The sequence below is a fragment of the Cupressus sempervirens genome, chromosome 1, assembly GCF_028749045.1.
Source record: "Cupressus sempervirens isolate cs-2001-9-10 chromosome 1, ASM2874904v1, whole genome shotgun sequence".
In the NCBI taxonomy this organism is placed as follows: Eukaryota; Viridiplantae; Streptophyta; class Pinopsida; order Cupressales; family Cupressaceae; genus Cupressus; species Cupressus sempervirens.
The window spans coordinates 134,722,633-134,735,657 of NC_143118.1; the positions used below are offsets into that span (position 1 = coordinate 134,722,633).

The 13,025-nt window shown below is 37.4% G+C and overlaps 1 protein-coding gene across 7 annotated transcripts in view; it reads right to left on the reverse strand.

Moving 5' to 3' along the window:
• Positions 1-519: 519 nt before the first annotated feature.
• DEG7 (DegP protease 7) overlaps positions 520-13,025 on the reverse strand; it is a 249,233-nt gene continuing 236,727 nt past the window's right edge. For 2 of the 7 annotated variants that reach the window (XR_016361753.1, XR_016361747.1), the window contains 8 exons: positions 3,911-4,081; positions 3,645-3,724; positions 2,653-2,880; positions 2,267-2,482; positions 1,973-2,130; positions 1,772-1,883; positions 1,198-1,535; positions 520-969 (listed from right to left, as the gene is read on the reverse strand). Coding sequence is in view for 2 of the 7 variants with exons in the window: in XM_089817752.1 (XP_089673878.1) it covers positions 1,356-1,535; positions 1,772-1,883; positions 1,973-2,130; positions 2,267-2,482; positions 2,653-2,880; positions 3,645-3,724; positions 3,911-4,081 (1,145 nt within the window). In the remaining 5 variants the exon portion in view is untranslated. Of the gene's footprint in view, positions 1,536-1,771; positions 1,884-1,972; positions 2,131-2,266; positions 2,483-2,652; positions 2,881-3,644; positions 3,725-3,910; positions 4,082-13,025 lie in introns of all 7 variants that reach the window. The other 5 variants (XR_016361754.1, XR_016361748.1, XM_089817752.1 and 2 more) reach the window with 3 other exon arrangements.

The window sequence follows — 13,025 nt, forward strand, 5'->3', positions numbered from 1 at the left end:
CAAAAACATATTCAAGTATTACAAGTTATGGAATGATTTAAGTTGAAATGAACTGAACAACAAACAAATCTCTTACATTTACATGTTAATAAAATTGAACAAAAATACAAATAATATGTTAAGCAAAATAGCCTATCAACAATGCAAGTACACTACAAAACCATGAAGCTTTGATTTGTGTGCCATTTATCCTATATTCATATCAACATATTTTCTAAGAACAGTGTAAGCTCTTCTACAGATCCCTTTATCTCCAACATCAGCATTCTCAATGTCGAGGGTAGTAAATAAATACTCAAGATTCAGTGGGCTTATGACAGTCTCAATAGAGGCCAACGATAATAATATGAGAGAATATATTTATTTCTTTACTCTCAGAAACCTCCATGTTCCAAAATCTATGAATACTTCTAGCATTTCAATGACTGAAATTCCATTAGATAGCCCTTACACAATAGACATACTAACCACAAGATGTATCAGCAACCAATTCCCTGAGCTAAATTTTACAATATAAAAAGCACCAAAATGTAAATTGTAATTAAATTAACAATTGGAAGGGTTCACACTCTGTGATATAGAAACAATGTAATAGCTTCATAATATTCTGTGAATAGCTTCATCCCAATATGTCACTATATTTGAGCCTGACATTTTCAATATCTATTTGAAAATCTCAGTGCAAAAAAACACTTATAATATTGTTTCAATAAAAAATTGCATAATAACTAATGAAATAGTCAGATTCAAATAGGTGCTTTCTTCCCCGCTACCAGTGTTTGACTAAGTTATAAAGGATGAAGCCTTGAACAATGTAATTCTGATCAGAGGGCACTTTCTGGATCTGAGCCCACAAAGCTAGGCAAAGGGAGGTGCTCAGCACTTGGAGAATCAAAGTTATCACTGAAATAGCAACTTGATATATGGAATCTGGGAAATATCTGTCATTTTTCTTTTTCTCATATGTACCTGTACAGAAGAAGATCAATCTGATTGGCGGAACAGTCAACTAAATCTCAATGTCAATTATATATTAAAGCGAGCACTCAAATTTGAATGGAGCATTATACCAACTCATAATAACCAATTAATATTTTCCATCTAGCAGTACAAGAAAGATATGAAATCATTGATCAGACAATGTAATTTACAAATTACATGACAAATGCTCTGAATCGGGCAAGGACCTTGACGAACCAGATGCTATACAAACTTGGCTCTGTGCCGCCAATTGCTCTGAGGACATTCCATCAAGTGAAACTGCATACTAACATATGCCCAGCCATTGATTCCTAAAGAGTAGGTAATGGACCAATGAGCTCAAATGAACATCTGAAAATGGATTATGTTAGGAATCATGGGCTCAAAGCATCACTTAATGCCTTAATGGTCCTTCGACGCCATGCTGCAGTCTCAGGATTAAAGGTGAGTTCCCATGTAGGCCAGTAATGCAAATCTTGCTTCAAAGTAAAAACGCGAGGTTTTCCATTCAAATGAACAGTCTTGACACGAACAAAGTCCCCGTGCTCCAGTTCCTGGCTCACAAAGTTAAGTTTCAGGTTTTAATGTACAGCCATTGAAATATATTTCGAAGGACAATTTCGGTTTTGGTTTCTTTAAATTTTGGTTTAGGTAAATATGTATTAACTCTAGAATACATATGCCCAAACATACCAAAAGAAAAATACTTTTGATCAGAAACCCAAATCAATGCTATTCACCGCCTTTGTCCCTATTTAAAAATAGAGGCAGAATCACCATATAAGCATACCTTAGTAACATTTATAAACGTCTGTAGATCAGGAGTCGGCTTTCCATTGACTTGAACAATCCACTGTAAAGCATAAAGTCCATACCTATGTACAGGACTTCCATGGCACCATCTATACAAGCAATTAGCATTAGATCATTGAATTTACCACAAACAATGCAACAAATAACATATTTTAAGATTTTGATGGTTGTGTATCACCTTGCCACATACACTCCATGCCCTTCTTCAGGTAGAAATCCCAATGCCCGGACAGCAGGGTGTGGATCCTGAACAACAGACCCACACCAATTCACCATGTGTATTGTTCCAAACCCATCTCTGACATCAGTACCCACAAGAAGCTCCAACTCCAAACCCTGATTAAACAACTTAAAACTCAGCTTCTTCATAAACCATACTAAATAACAAGATTTCAATTGCTTTGGAAAACCAATTATGATAGATTTTCTTTTGATAGGCCAAAAAAGGAATAATGATCAATTATATCTACACCTGGCGAAAAACTGTCATTTTTAGATGTCCCTCTGGATCCTTGGACTCATCGAGTCGCTGACAAGCATCCTCAACATCACGGAAATTGGTTATCGGCTCTCCATCTATTGCTAATACCATATCACCTTGCTCCAACACACATTCTGCTCGTGATCCAGCCAAACAACCTTTAACACGTAAAACCTGTAGTCTTATAGGATCCTTCTTTATCAAAGCCTGTAGGAAGAAGAGAGAGAATACAGCACGTGCAAATTTGATTATTCATTTCAAAGAAGGCCCAAAGTCAAATTCTAAAACCAAAAATCAAATAGTTCAATTAGTGTATGCATTTCTTATAAAACATAAAATACCAAAACAATCATCTAGTTTTCGTTGAATAGACATACTGTAACCCATGCATCACTCAATCCAAAGCCTCGGGCCTTCGAAAGGATTGTTGGATATAGCTCAGCTTCCAAAATGCGAACTAGTGGCATGCGCCTTTTGATCCCATTTATAAGGAAAGGTGGTCCATCAGTGCCGTTTATGATTTTATCTAATACTTGACTAATAGCATAAATTGGAATTCCTCGAACAAATTGATGATCATCTGGAGTAGTGTCACCATATTTGATCTGCAAAATGCAATAAAGATAGATTTATTGGCTTCTATTATACATCCAGAAGGAATCTTCTAAAATATGAAAGTGGTGTGCTATCTATTATATGCATATCTGGACACCTAGTGAAAAAAGAAGCAGCAAGCAGCTATTCTTTGTATAATATACCATCTTTTACTTCAGTGCAACATAAGCATTCTATAATTATTTACATTCCATTATTTAGGCTTCATAAATAGGCAGTAAAAATAATTGACCGTCCTTTTCCTATGACAGCACTGACTTAAAAGTTTAGTTGCCGGATTCGTACCCTGGAGGCCGGATTCAAATTAGGATTCGTGCCGATCCAGGCAGGGTCCGTGCTTTTCCCTGTGGATCTGGACAGATCCGCGGCAAGCAAATCCGTCCGGATCCACAGGGTAAAAGCATGGACCCTGCTCGGATCAGCATGAATCCAGCGAGGATCAAGTACGAATCTACGAGGATCCACAGGCAAAGAGTGTTTTAAGTGGGTCCAACTTCATTTTAAATGATTTTTTTGAAGTTTTTTTTCCTCTTCAATTCATAAATTCATACTATGAAATGATTTCGTTTTAGAATTACGTATATTTCTCTTCTTCTTTTTCTGTATATATATAGACACAAATCCTTGTGAATCTTAGTGGGAAGTTTTTTTCACAATTCCACAGAGCCAATTCACGTGCCCAAATCTGAACCCGAATCAGAATTGGCAACTAAGCTTAAAAGAGAAAAAGAATAAGAATCGGAAAATTGAAAACCTGCGTAGAGAAGCTGGCCCACAATGCCTGAACTCTTCCATGCTCATCTGCAAGTACCCCAGAAAATGTATGTCCAAAATCTGCACAAATAGCAATCCACAACATCAAAAATTAATAAATTATTCTTAATTTTAAAGGGTTATCAAGAAAGAATAATTAAAATGCACATTTTTCATGTTGTATATTTGGAGTGCCTTTTACATATCTTCCAGTCACACATATTCAAAGTGCAAACAGTTTACTGATAGTTTGAAATAAAAAATTACCTGTATCTAACTCTATGACCTCCATGTTCATGGCTCTGTGTCGAGGACAATCAGCTGCCCCAATATTCAAGGCAGCTCCTGGATTTGTGACAATTGATTTGCGTGATGTAGCTTGTAAGCTTCGACTCAAACCAACAAGATACACTGCATCACCTCTACGCAAAGCAGGTTCTATAACACATCACAGACTGCCACTATGTAAGTATGAAACAATCATTGGAATTTCGAACCATATATACATCAAATCTTTCCTCTTATTCAGAATGGCATAAATATTTATAGTTTTGACCCTTCTTTTAATTAATTACCTCCTAATTACCATCCATTCATTTCTAAGTATTTTGATATATGCATCCCAGTTATTGTTTATCTTGTAGCGTATTCATTTAACTTGAAATATTTAAGGAAACTGTTTTAGAATTGATTATATTTTCAAGCAAGGCAAGAAACATTGATAAAAACATGTAAACCGCTGTAGAGCCTACAGTGGAAAACAAAGCAAACATACACAGGACAGTAGGAATATACTTAAGCAACAGCTAAGATAAACATAGCAAACAAACAGATCAGAACGTAATGTACAGTTACAAAAAACATACCATGAACTGTAAGCCACATTTTCAATAAGACTAAAAGACAGGGTTGAGGTAGAGCTCCAAAAGAGAGCATGATTCCAAAGGAGATAAAAATGAGACATAAAGCTTCCCAAGCTGCTGTATGATCCTATAGCTAGTTCCTTTCCAGATCTGCAATGCCGTTCAGACTTGGGTGACTCTCTATGAGTGATGGATGTGGTGGAGAGTGCTTTCAGAAGGCTGATTGATCAGGCAGGAACTATTTTGGTGTTTGGCAAGAGCCATGTGGTAGCCAGATTTATGCATGAGCTTTGCACATTTGCATTTAATAGGATTATGGTAAATTATCGCCAATGACATTCAATTTTGACAATTCTAGTTCCAAACAACAAGCAGCTCATTTCCTGATACTCGATGAATACATTTAAAGAAAGACAGCACAGAATCATTGTTTTTGACTTGACTGGCCATAGAAAAACCAGCACACTTCATCTTTTTTATAGCATTGTATATTGTAGCAAATGTGATAGATCAGATGGATTTGGTGATGATGTACATCTGTTGAAGAAGGGATTGCCAACTGCCATGGTTATGGAAAAGAACCAAAATCCATTAAATGCAAAGATCCTTGAAACCAGTACCAACATTAACATATTAGGGAAAGAGATATTTGTTAGCCGATTTTTGGAAGTGAATACGCCAAAGGATCTAGAATAAACTTGGAAAGGATATTCAACCTCATAGACTAAGAACTAGGGTCAGATTGATGGTGAGGGGCTTGGGGTGGGGATGGATGGATGAATTAGCTTGTTTATGTACCCAGGCATCTAAGTTCACCCCAGATACGGAACTGGGCAGGCCCAACATACTCAAAGGGCCTTGCATGCCAAAAGTAACAAAAAGGGAACATTTTTAGCCTCCTTTTTGTGCATCCAAAAACCCTAAAATACCCCTAAAAATCATTTAGCCCAACAGAAAGATCATTTTGCTCTCTTTTCTCATTTTGTCTTAAAAATATAAATTCATAGGGTATAGCCTCAGAACAATGACCCCTCCATCACTGGGTTTCCGTTTTTCTCACATCTAACACCTTATGCAGCTTATCATTGCTGCTGTGACATCCCCTTTCTGAGATAGGATTTAATAATAAGTAATAATAGCATTGAAATATATAAAAAATTTAAAATAAAAGAATAGAGTTTAAATGTAATTAAGTTTAATGAATGATCAAAAGGGATGAAATGAAAAGATCTGACTCCCTCAAACATGAGATACAAAAGGAAGCATAGAATTTCATTTGAAAGGGGAGAAGGAGAAGGAGAGAGGATAAAAGAAGGAAATTGGGGACTAAGGAAGGAACAATGGAAGAAGATTGGAAAAGAAACAATTGAAAGGTTGTAGTAGTGAAAGCTTATGACTCCCATTATGGAGATATAAATTGGAAGGAAAGTAATTTGTGGAAGGCGTGGAAGAAGGGATCATCATAAGAAAGGTAATTGTAGTAAGTTCTGTTCTGAGATATAAGACAGCTCTGATCTGCATAAAGGGAGCATAGGGATTTAGGATCAATGGCAGAAGGAAGTAACTTCAAAGGAGTGCCAATGAGTGGAGTGTTGTGACCTTTTCAGAGGGTGGTAATTGTGAAAGGACATGACCACTGAAAGGGGAAGACATGGTGAAGAGATTTGACCATTCCTCACAAAAGATATAAAGGGAGAAGAAGGCTCAATGGGGATGAATAGATGTTCCAAAATATATTTTGTACTCTTCACAAGGAAGAGATGACAAAAGAAATGAATCATTCACATTGATGGCAAGGATTGTGTGACACCAAATTATGTTGTAATATATCTATGAGTTGAATACAGATTTACAAAATGTTAATCTAAACTCTATAAGGACCCTTGTGTAGGCCAATAATAATTATTAGTAGATTGTTACTCTTAACCAACTTAGAGTTACTATATGTAAGGATTACCAAGACTGAGGAAAATTATGCTTATGCTTTTATGTAAGACTCTGGTACAATCAATGAAAAGAATATCCTACCATTTGAACGTGTTGTGTGGTACTATTCTAATGTCTCTTTGTTCTTAATGCATTGGTTGTATAATGTCAATAAATGAGTGTTGTAGTAATATTTCACTCACAATTGGCATATAATATTCCTAGTGTCGTTGCCTAAAATTAGAACCTAGAGGCTTGAAGAGTGATAAGTGGAAGGATGGAGGCATAATGGGCCATGCTTTCAACCAACAAGTACTGATAACCAATAGGGATGTCGAGGAGGAAGTAACCAAGGAGAATTAGTGACATAGGATTTTGTCCACGCATGGGGCATAACAGTAGACAAGTACATGTATTGGAAGGCAGAGCAGAGGGCTCTCCCCACCGATAAATGTCGAATTCACGATAAACAACGTTCTACATAATCTCATGGGAAGCCTTCTGTGACTACTGGCAAGTGCATTGGTGGACGTCGAAAGGCAACAACTAGAAAGAGAACAACGTAGATAGTAGATAACAACAGTAAGGAACCAACGGGAAGAGGAATCTCCAGACACTAACAGACATCATACCCCTAGTAACTATAGTATCCCTTTTCGGATATTTTACAAGAAAACCCTTGATATTAAAGTGTAGATTTAAATCCAAACAATAAACCAATATTTGATCTAAATTCCAGAACATTAATCGTTTATAACCAGCAAATACGCATATGAGAAAACCCAAAAAAAGTGTGTTTATTTCCTCCAATATTCAGAATTACATATTTAAACCAGCAATTAAAACAAATAGTTGCCAAATAATTTTACTGTATTTTACAACAGCAATACAATAACACACAACAATTCAAAAAATCCAATCTTATAAACATAAATAACAATCAGATTGGAAATATAAACAAAACCTATAAGAAGGCTAGGTTTGCGTCCAACCTCCAAAAGCTTCTTCAAGGGTTTGCATCTTCAAAGAGATAACCAGTAACTGTTTCCAGCTCCCAGATTAATATTTGATTTAAATATTATCATCTTCATAACTTCCCATGTGGAGCTTGTTGTACCTTTATCACTTTTCCCATGTGATGCATTCTCTTTTAAGCAATGTGGGATAAAGCACCTTTTTGTCCTTTAGTCACTCAAGGAACATAGTACCCTTTTGTTTTAAATAAAGTGACAAGTTAAATGAACTTTAATAGTCACTTAGTCAGTAAACCATATAATCATCAGGCATTAAAATAACTAACCAAACAAACTCGGATAAGCACATGCAATAGCTCGTTGGAAAGCTCTCGGCGAGACACTTCCAAACCAACACTGAGATATCCAAAATACTGAGCTCTGTTTACTTACTAAAAATAGTAAGCATCCGGACAAACTGCCAAAACTATTTTGATGGGTCTGAATCTGGAAATGTCTAGGCCAAACCTTGAACTGAACCTGTAAAGAACCTTTTCACCCTCAAAACTTAGGTGAAGTGAGCCAGTAACACAGAATTATAATGTCCCAAAAAAAGGGGACATTACAAAGCCTCCCTTCTCAAAGATTGCTTGTCCTCAAGCAATCCACTCATACCTACAGAAACTAAATGCCAGGATCCCATACTCGCCTTGAGAATGAGATTCTACTTCTCAGCCGATGTAACCCGGCATGCATCTTCCCAAATCTGGAATGGTGAAATAGTACAATAGGAATCGATGAGCCAAATAACTAGATCCCAAGGCTCGCCATTAAGGGACACCAACTGCCATATGTTGCTGCCCTGTGTACCAATACCCTCAATGAAAATGAATGCCTCACTCCATGAGCGACCTTGCGAGTCTCTACTGTCAAGTAAAGATGTGGGCTCAACAATATACCAATATCCACCCCAAGATGATAGCAACCAAACTTTCCACCTAGCTTCCCAATAAAAGGCAATACATAGAGATACTCCACCTGGATCCCAAATCAGAACTCGTACGCTATCTAGGATATCACTAACCAACACCTGTAATGTCTGTACCCCTATACCACTGTACCACTCTTGTAATACATGTATTGATGGCAATGATAGATCCGGCCAATTTGACTCAACCACTATATCACCATGGTGAAAACGGAGTAATCCTAATCTCTGGAACTCCGATGTGTCAAAAGGCTGAAACACACAGATCATAATCCTGTGACTGTGTAACAACATAGCATAATCCACCAGATGTAGGATACCATTAACACCTGGATCCCCGATCACCCAATCAACATGATCCTGGATAAAGGAAAGAGTGGTTGGTGAATCACCAACATCATGAAGGCTAACACTGTCTTCAAGATATTGTTGAATAACAAATGTAGACACCTCATGTGGAACGTAGGATAATGTGTGTTCTCCCCACTAATCTGCAAATAACTCACTGACCCTTGAAGGCCAAATAGAATCAGCGAAATTACTACTAACAGACACGAACAAATCACTAATAACTGGAATATACCAACAAGTAAAATCATCAATCAACAAGGCCATGGCCATCTCGTAAAAGCTAGGTAATAAAACTTTGGGTAAGCTGAAAAATCCCTCAGAGCATGCCAAGGATAAATTTGAACTTCCTACTCCACCATAAGTACCCTCGCTTATGTCAAAGTCTTCGTAAAAGGAGGGTTCACCATTAGTTGAAATCTCTGAATTATCCTCACTTGTTGTATCACTAAACATGTGCTCCTGTGAAAATGTGCAGCTGCTGTCATAAAAATCCGAATTTTCAGACTCATCAACTTGCTGATCCATAGAATTTTTCTCACCATAGAAGTCTCAAACGGTGAACACGTGATTGAATCACATTGTTTGCCTTAACATCTTCCCACTTTATGAATTTCTTCAATGATTTGTGTGATTTCTTGTGCCCTTGAACTATGGTTATCTTCTTCATGAGTGGCTGCCCCACTCGGCTGATTTTCAGCTTTGTGGATCGAGTAATGTGTTAAGCTCAATTGAAGGCATAGCTCATCCACCTCACTCTCCTTGTCCTTTCCAAATTTTATTGATAGATCTCTGTCCATTAATAGTTGCAAGTAATCATATTTTATCATTTACAAAGTTTCAAAAATAGTATGTAAGAGAGAACTTGTGACACCACATACACTACCATGTCTCTCTTCTATCACAATCTTCTGCATGAGATCCTCAACCAATCTAGAAGAATCATCCATCCTTGTCAACACTTGGACAATCTTGTCCTCTTTGACCAAAAGCATATCCAATAAGTCAAAGAGTGATAACAATTTTTGACCATCTCCTTCAAACACAAGTGGGCTGCTCTCCATAGAATTTCTTGATTTTGCATCACTTAGTGGAACAACATTTTCAGATATTTCCTCTAACTCAATGCGTGCTATATCATCTATCTTGCCAAAATTGCGGTCCATTTGCTCTTCAAAATTTGACATAATTTCCAACCTAGTATCACCATAAAATTTATTCCAGTTAATTTCCATGTCACCAAATAAGATGCTGGTGTTTTCCATGTCTAAACGAGATGGGAAGTTGCCAACGTTGGCAGTTTGGTCAACTCTTCTACCTGGGCCATCAATATGCTCAACTCCATAAGTTACTTCTATCTCCCAATTACCCATTAGTATACTTGTGCCATCATTAGTATTTTGCATACTATCACGCGAAGGTTGCTCTTCCTTTTTAGTACTATTATCAATTTGATTGATATCTTCCTTATGCAAATTTCTGTAACTGTCCTTCACAAGGAGATCCCGAGCCAAATCATAGCATTTGTTCCTTATTGTATCCATCTTGTTTTGCAACTCTAGCTAAAGGTCCACATAATCAATGAAAGGAAATTCTTTTTGAAGCTTTGGCAGGAATTTGTTATAATCATCATACAAACTCCTTATTTCAATTTTAATATCAAGTTGGAAGTCTCGTCCCACTTCCTCTGTCATGTAGCTTTTCATGTGCCTGAGATGGATCCAATCTTGTTTCATATGTTCTTACCTGTAGGGTTGATTTTGCAAACTGCACTTGTTTTGATTAGCGTAGCTAATTTCAAGACCAGTTGACATGCACTAAACTGTTGTAGATTAACTATCCCACCGTGGTTGTTTACTAAATCTGATACCACTGCAATGAGCTTTACTAAGTCTAACCACTGAGTTCTGATCCTGGAACTGGGGTATTTTGACAAACACTTGTCGTGCAATCTTAATTCTCTTCAATGTATAAATGTTATGAAAACAATCTATGTCGGTTGGACTGAGGAGAACCTGCGCTAGAACAATATACTTCTCTTACGCTGCTACAGGGTGTTGTTCCCTACTATGTAGGAAAAACATGGTGCTTTCCATTAGACCTGATTGTCAACTACACCCTTCAATCATGTACCCTTTTTCTACTTCTCTTTGAGAGCTTCTCTCTCAAAGGTTCTTTGTCTTTTTCAGCTTCAAAAATTTTAGGCCCTTCCTTCAGCTCATCTGTGATTGCTTCTATTCCATCTGTCAAGGCATCTTTCTAAAGAAAAGAATCCAAACTCAAAGAAAGCATTTATGATGCTAGAATTTGATTGATCGTGTTAGCACTGTAAAAGCTTCAAAAAGAGCCATTCCAAATAAAATGCAAGCTGCAAGAGCTAGGACTAGCATAAGCCGCACCATTACACCAAAAAAGTATACTGATGTCACAATGTAGAGAACCAAAAATGAGCTTGCATTAGACAATGGTAGGAAACATGCAATGATGACAACGGGTACTAGAAATGCTAGAACATTTATATCCATAAAATATGAAGGCCATGTAGGTGGTTGATGTTCACTAACACTCGCAATGATAGGAATATACTTGCTAGTGTACTGTACTATGCTTGGCTAAATTTTATAACAGAGTTCTGAAACTGTAACCGAGATACTGAGAATATCCTTCGTGAACATATCTGAAGTAGAATCTATAGCTCCGCGAGTTCTGATGTCTCAACCAAGCGAGTGACCATCCTTTGAGACTACTTCCTATATGCTAGCGGAATGATGCTGTCAATACTAGTGAAGAATCTCCTTCCTATGGGGGCCCGAACTGATCTGTATTACTCCACTTCTTATGCATCCACCCTATCCGGCTATGTGAAGATATTGTCAAGACGTGCTCCTAGTTTATTCACGTGACTACTGTATTCATGTGAGTCTAACATTCCGACCTGTAGCAGAGCCGACGCTAGCCTCTACTCAACTATTAGCCTTTACTTGTCACGGGTCAGTGTTTTACCGCTACCAATGGGTATCAAAACCATGACCAGAATACCGTTTAGGAGGTCATGCCGACAGTCTTCACATTTGCCTGGTAAGGAAGAACGATATCTCAATGCATTGTGACCCTCTGTTGAAACCGTGAGTCTACTAACCTGTCCACACTATGCTTAGGAAAACTAAATGCTGTGAGCTCTATTTGAACCTGCTCTCTTACCGCGGTGACTGACTCTCCTCTTGCCACTGTGTGAGGACCACCAATAACCAAGGCCACAGCTAGGAGTGAGGATATTTGCAGAAACGACTGAGCTTTGGGAAACGACTGAGCTTTGGGAAATATACGATTTCAACCTACCGCTACTTATACAAACCTGTGAAACTCACAGTTCCCTTCCAAATTATAGTTCGTTGTTGTTCACGTCTGGTCTTAATGTCGCTTGCAAATCTGAAGAATCCAGGACCTAACTGCCATAACCTATTCAAATCTTTCTTTGTTATTCCTGTGGATGGAGTATTGAAATAAAACTGGTTTGAAGGTGACGACGTATTCACACAATGTCACACTGTTATTATGTGCCACCTCCAAACATGCAACTACCCTTACAGATGCGTTTTCCTCTATGAGGTATTTCTGATATTTAACCTGACCTGTTACTGATGTATATGGTCACTTGCATGTGGACTTAAATTTGAAGTTACTCAAACTATTGTGCAACCCCCATACCTGCTATGTTTTTCAACTTGACATTACGTTATTAACCCATGTTATCCAGCCCAACTGAACTGAACCTTGAAGAAAATACATGCATGAAATGACCCTTCTATTGTAGATAGATCATTGGAACCCTCCTATGCCGTCCACACATCTATGTTATGCAAATATTGGCTTGTGTTTATTGCTAAGGCTTTTCCCAAATCACCTCATTGAATTGGAGCTACACTCTCCTGATGTAAACCGATCCAATACTTAACTCTTGCAAAAATTATGCCCGTGTCTAGATAAAACTTCACAAGCTAGCAGGAAGACTAGCTCTGATACCACTGTAGTATCCCTTTCCGGATATTTTACTAAAAACCCTTGATATTAAAGTGCAGATTTAAATCCGAACAGTAAACCAATATTTGATCTAAATTCTAGAACATTAATCATTTATAACCAACAAATATGCATACAAGAAAACCCAAAAAAAGTGTGTTTATTTCCTCCAATATTCAGAATTACATATTTAAACAAGCAATTTACACAAATAGTTGCCAAATAACGTTATTGTATTTTACAACAGCAATACAATAACAAGGAACAATCCAAAAAATCCAATC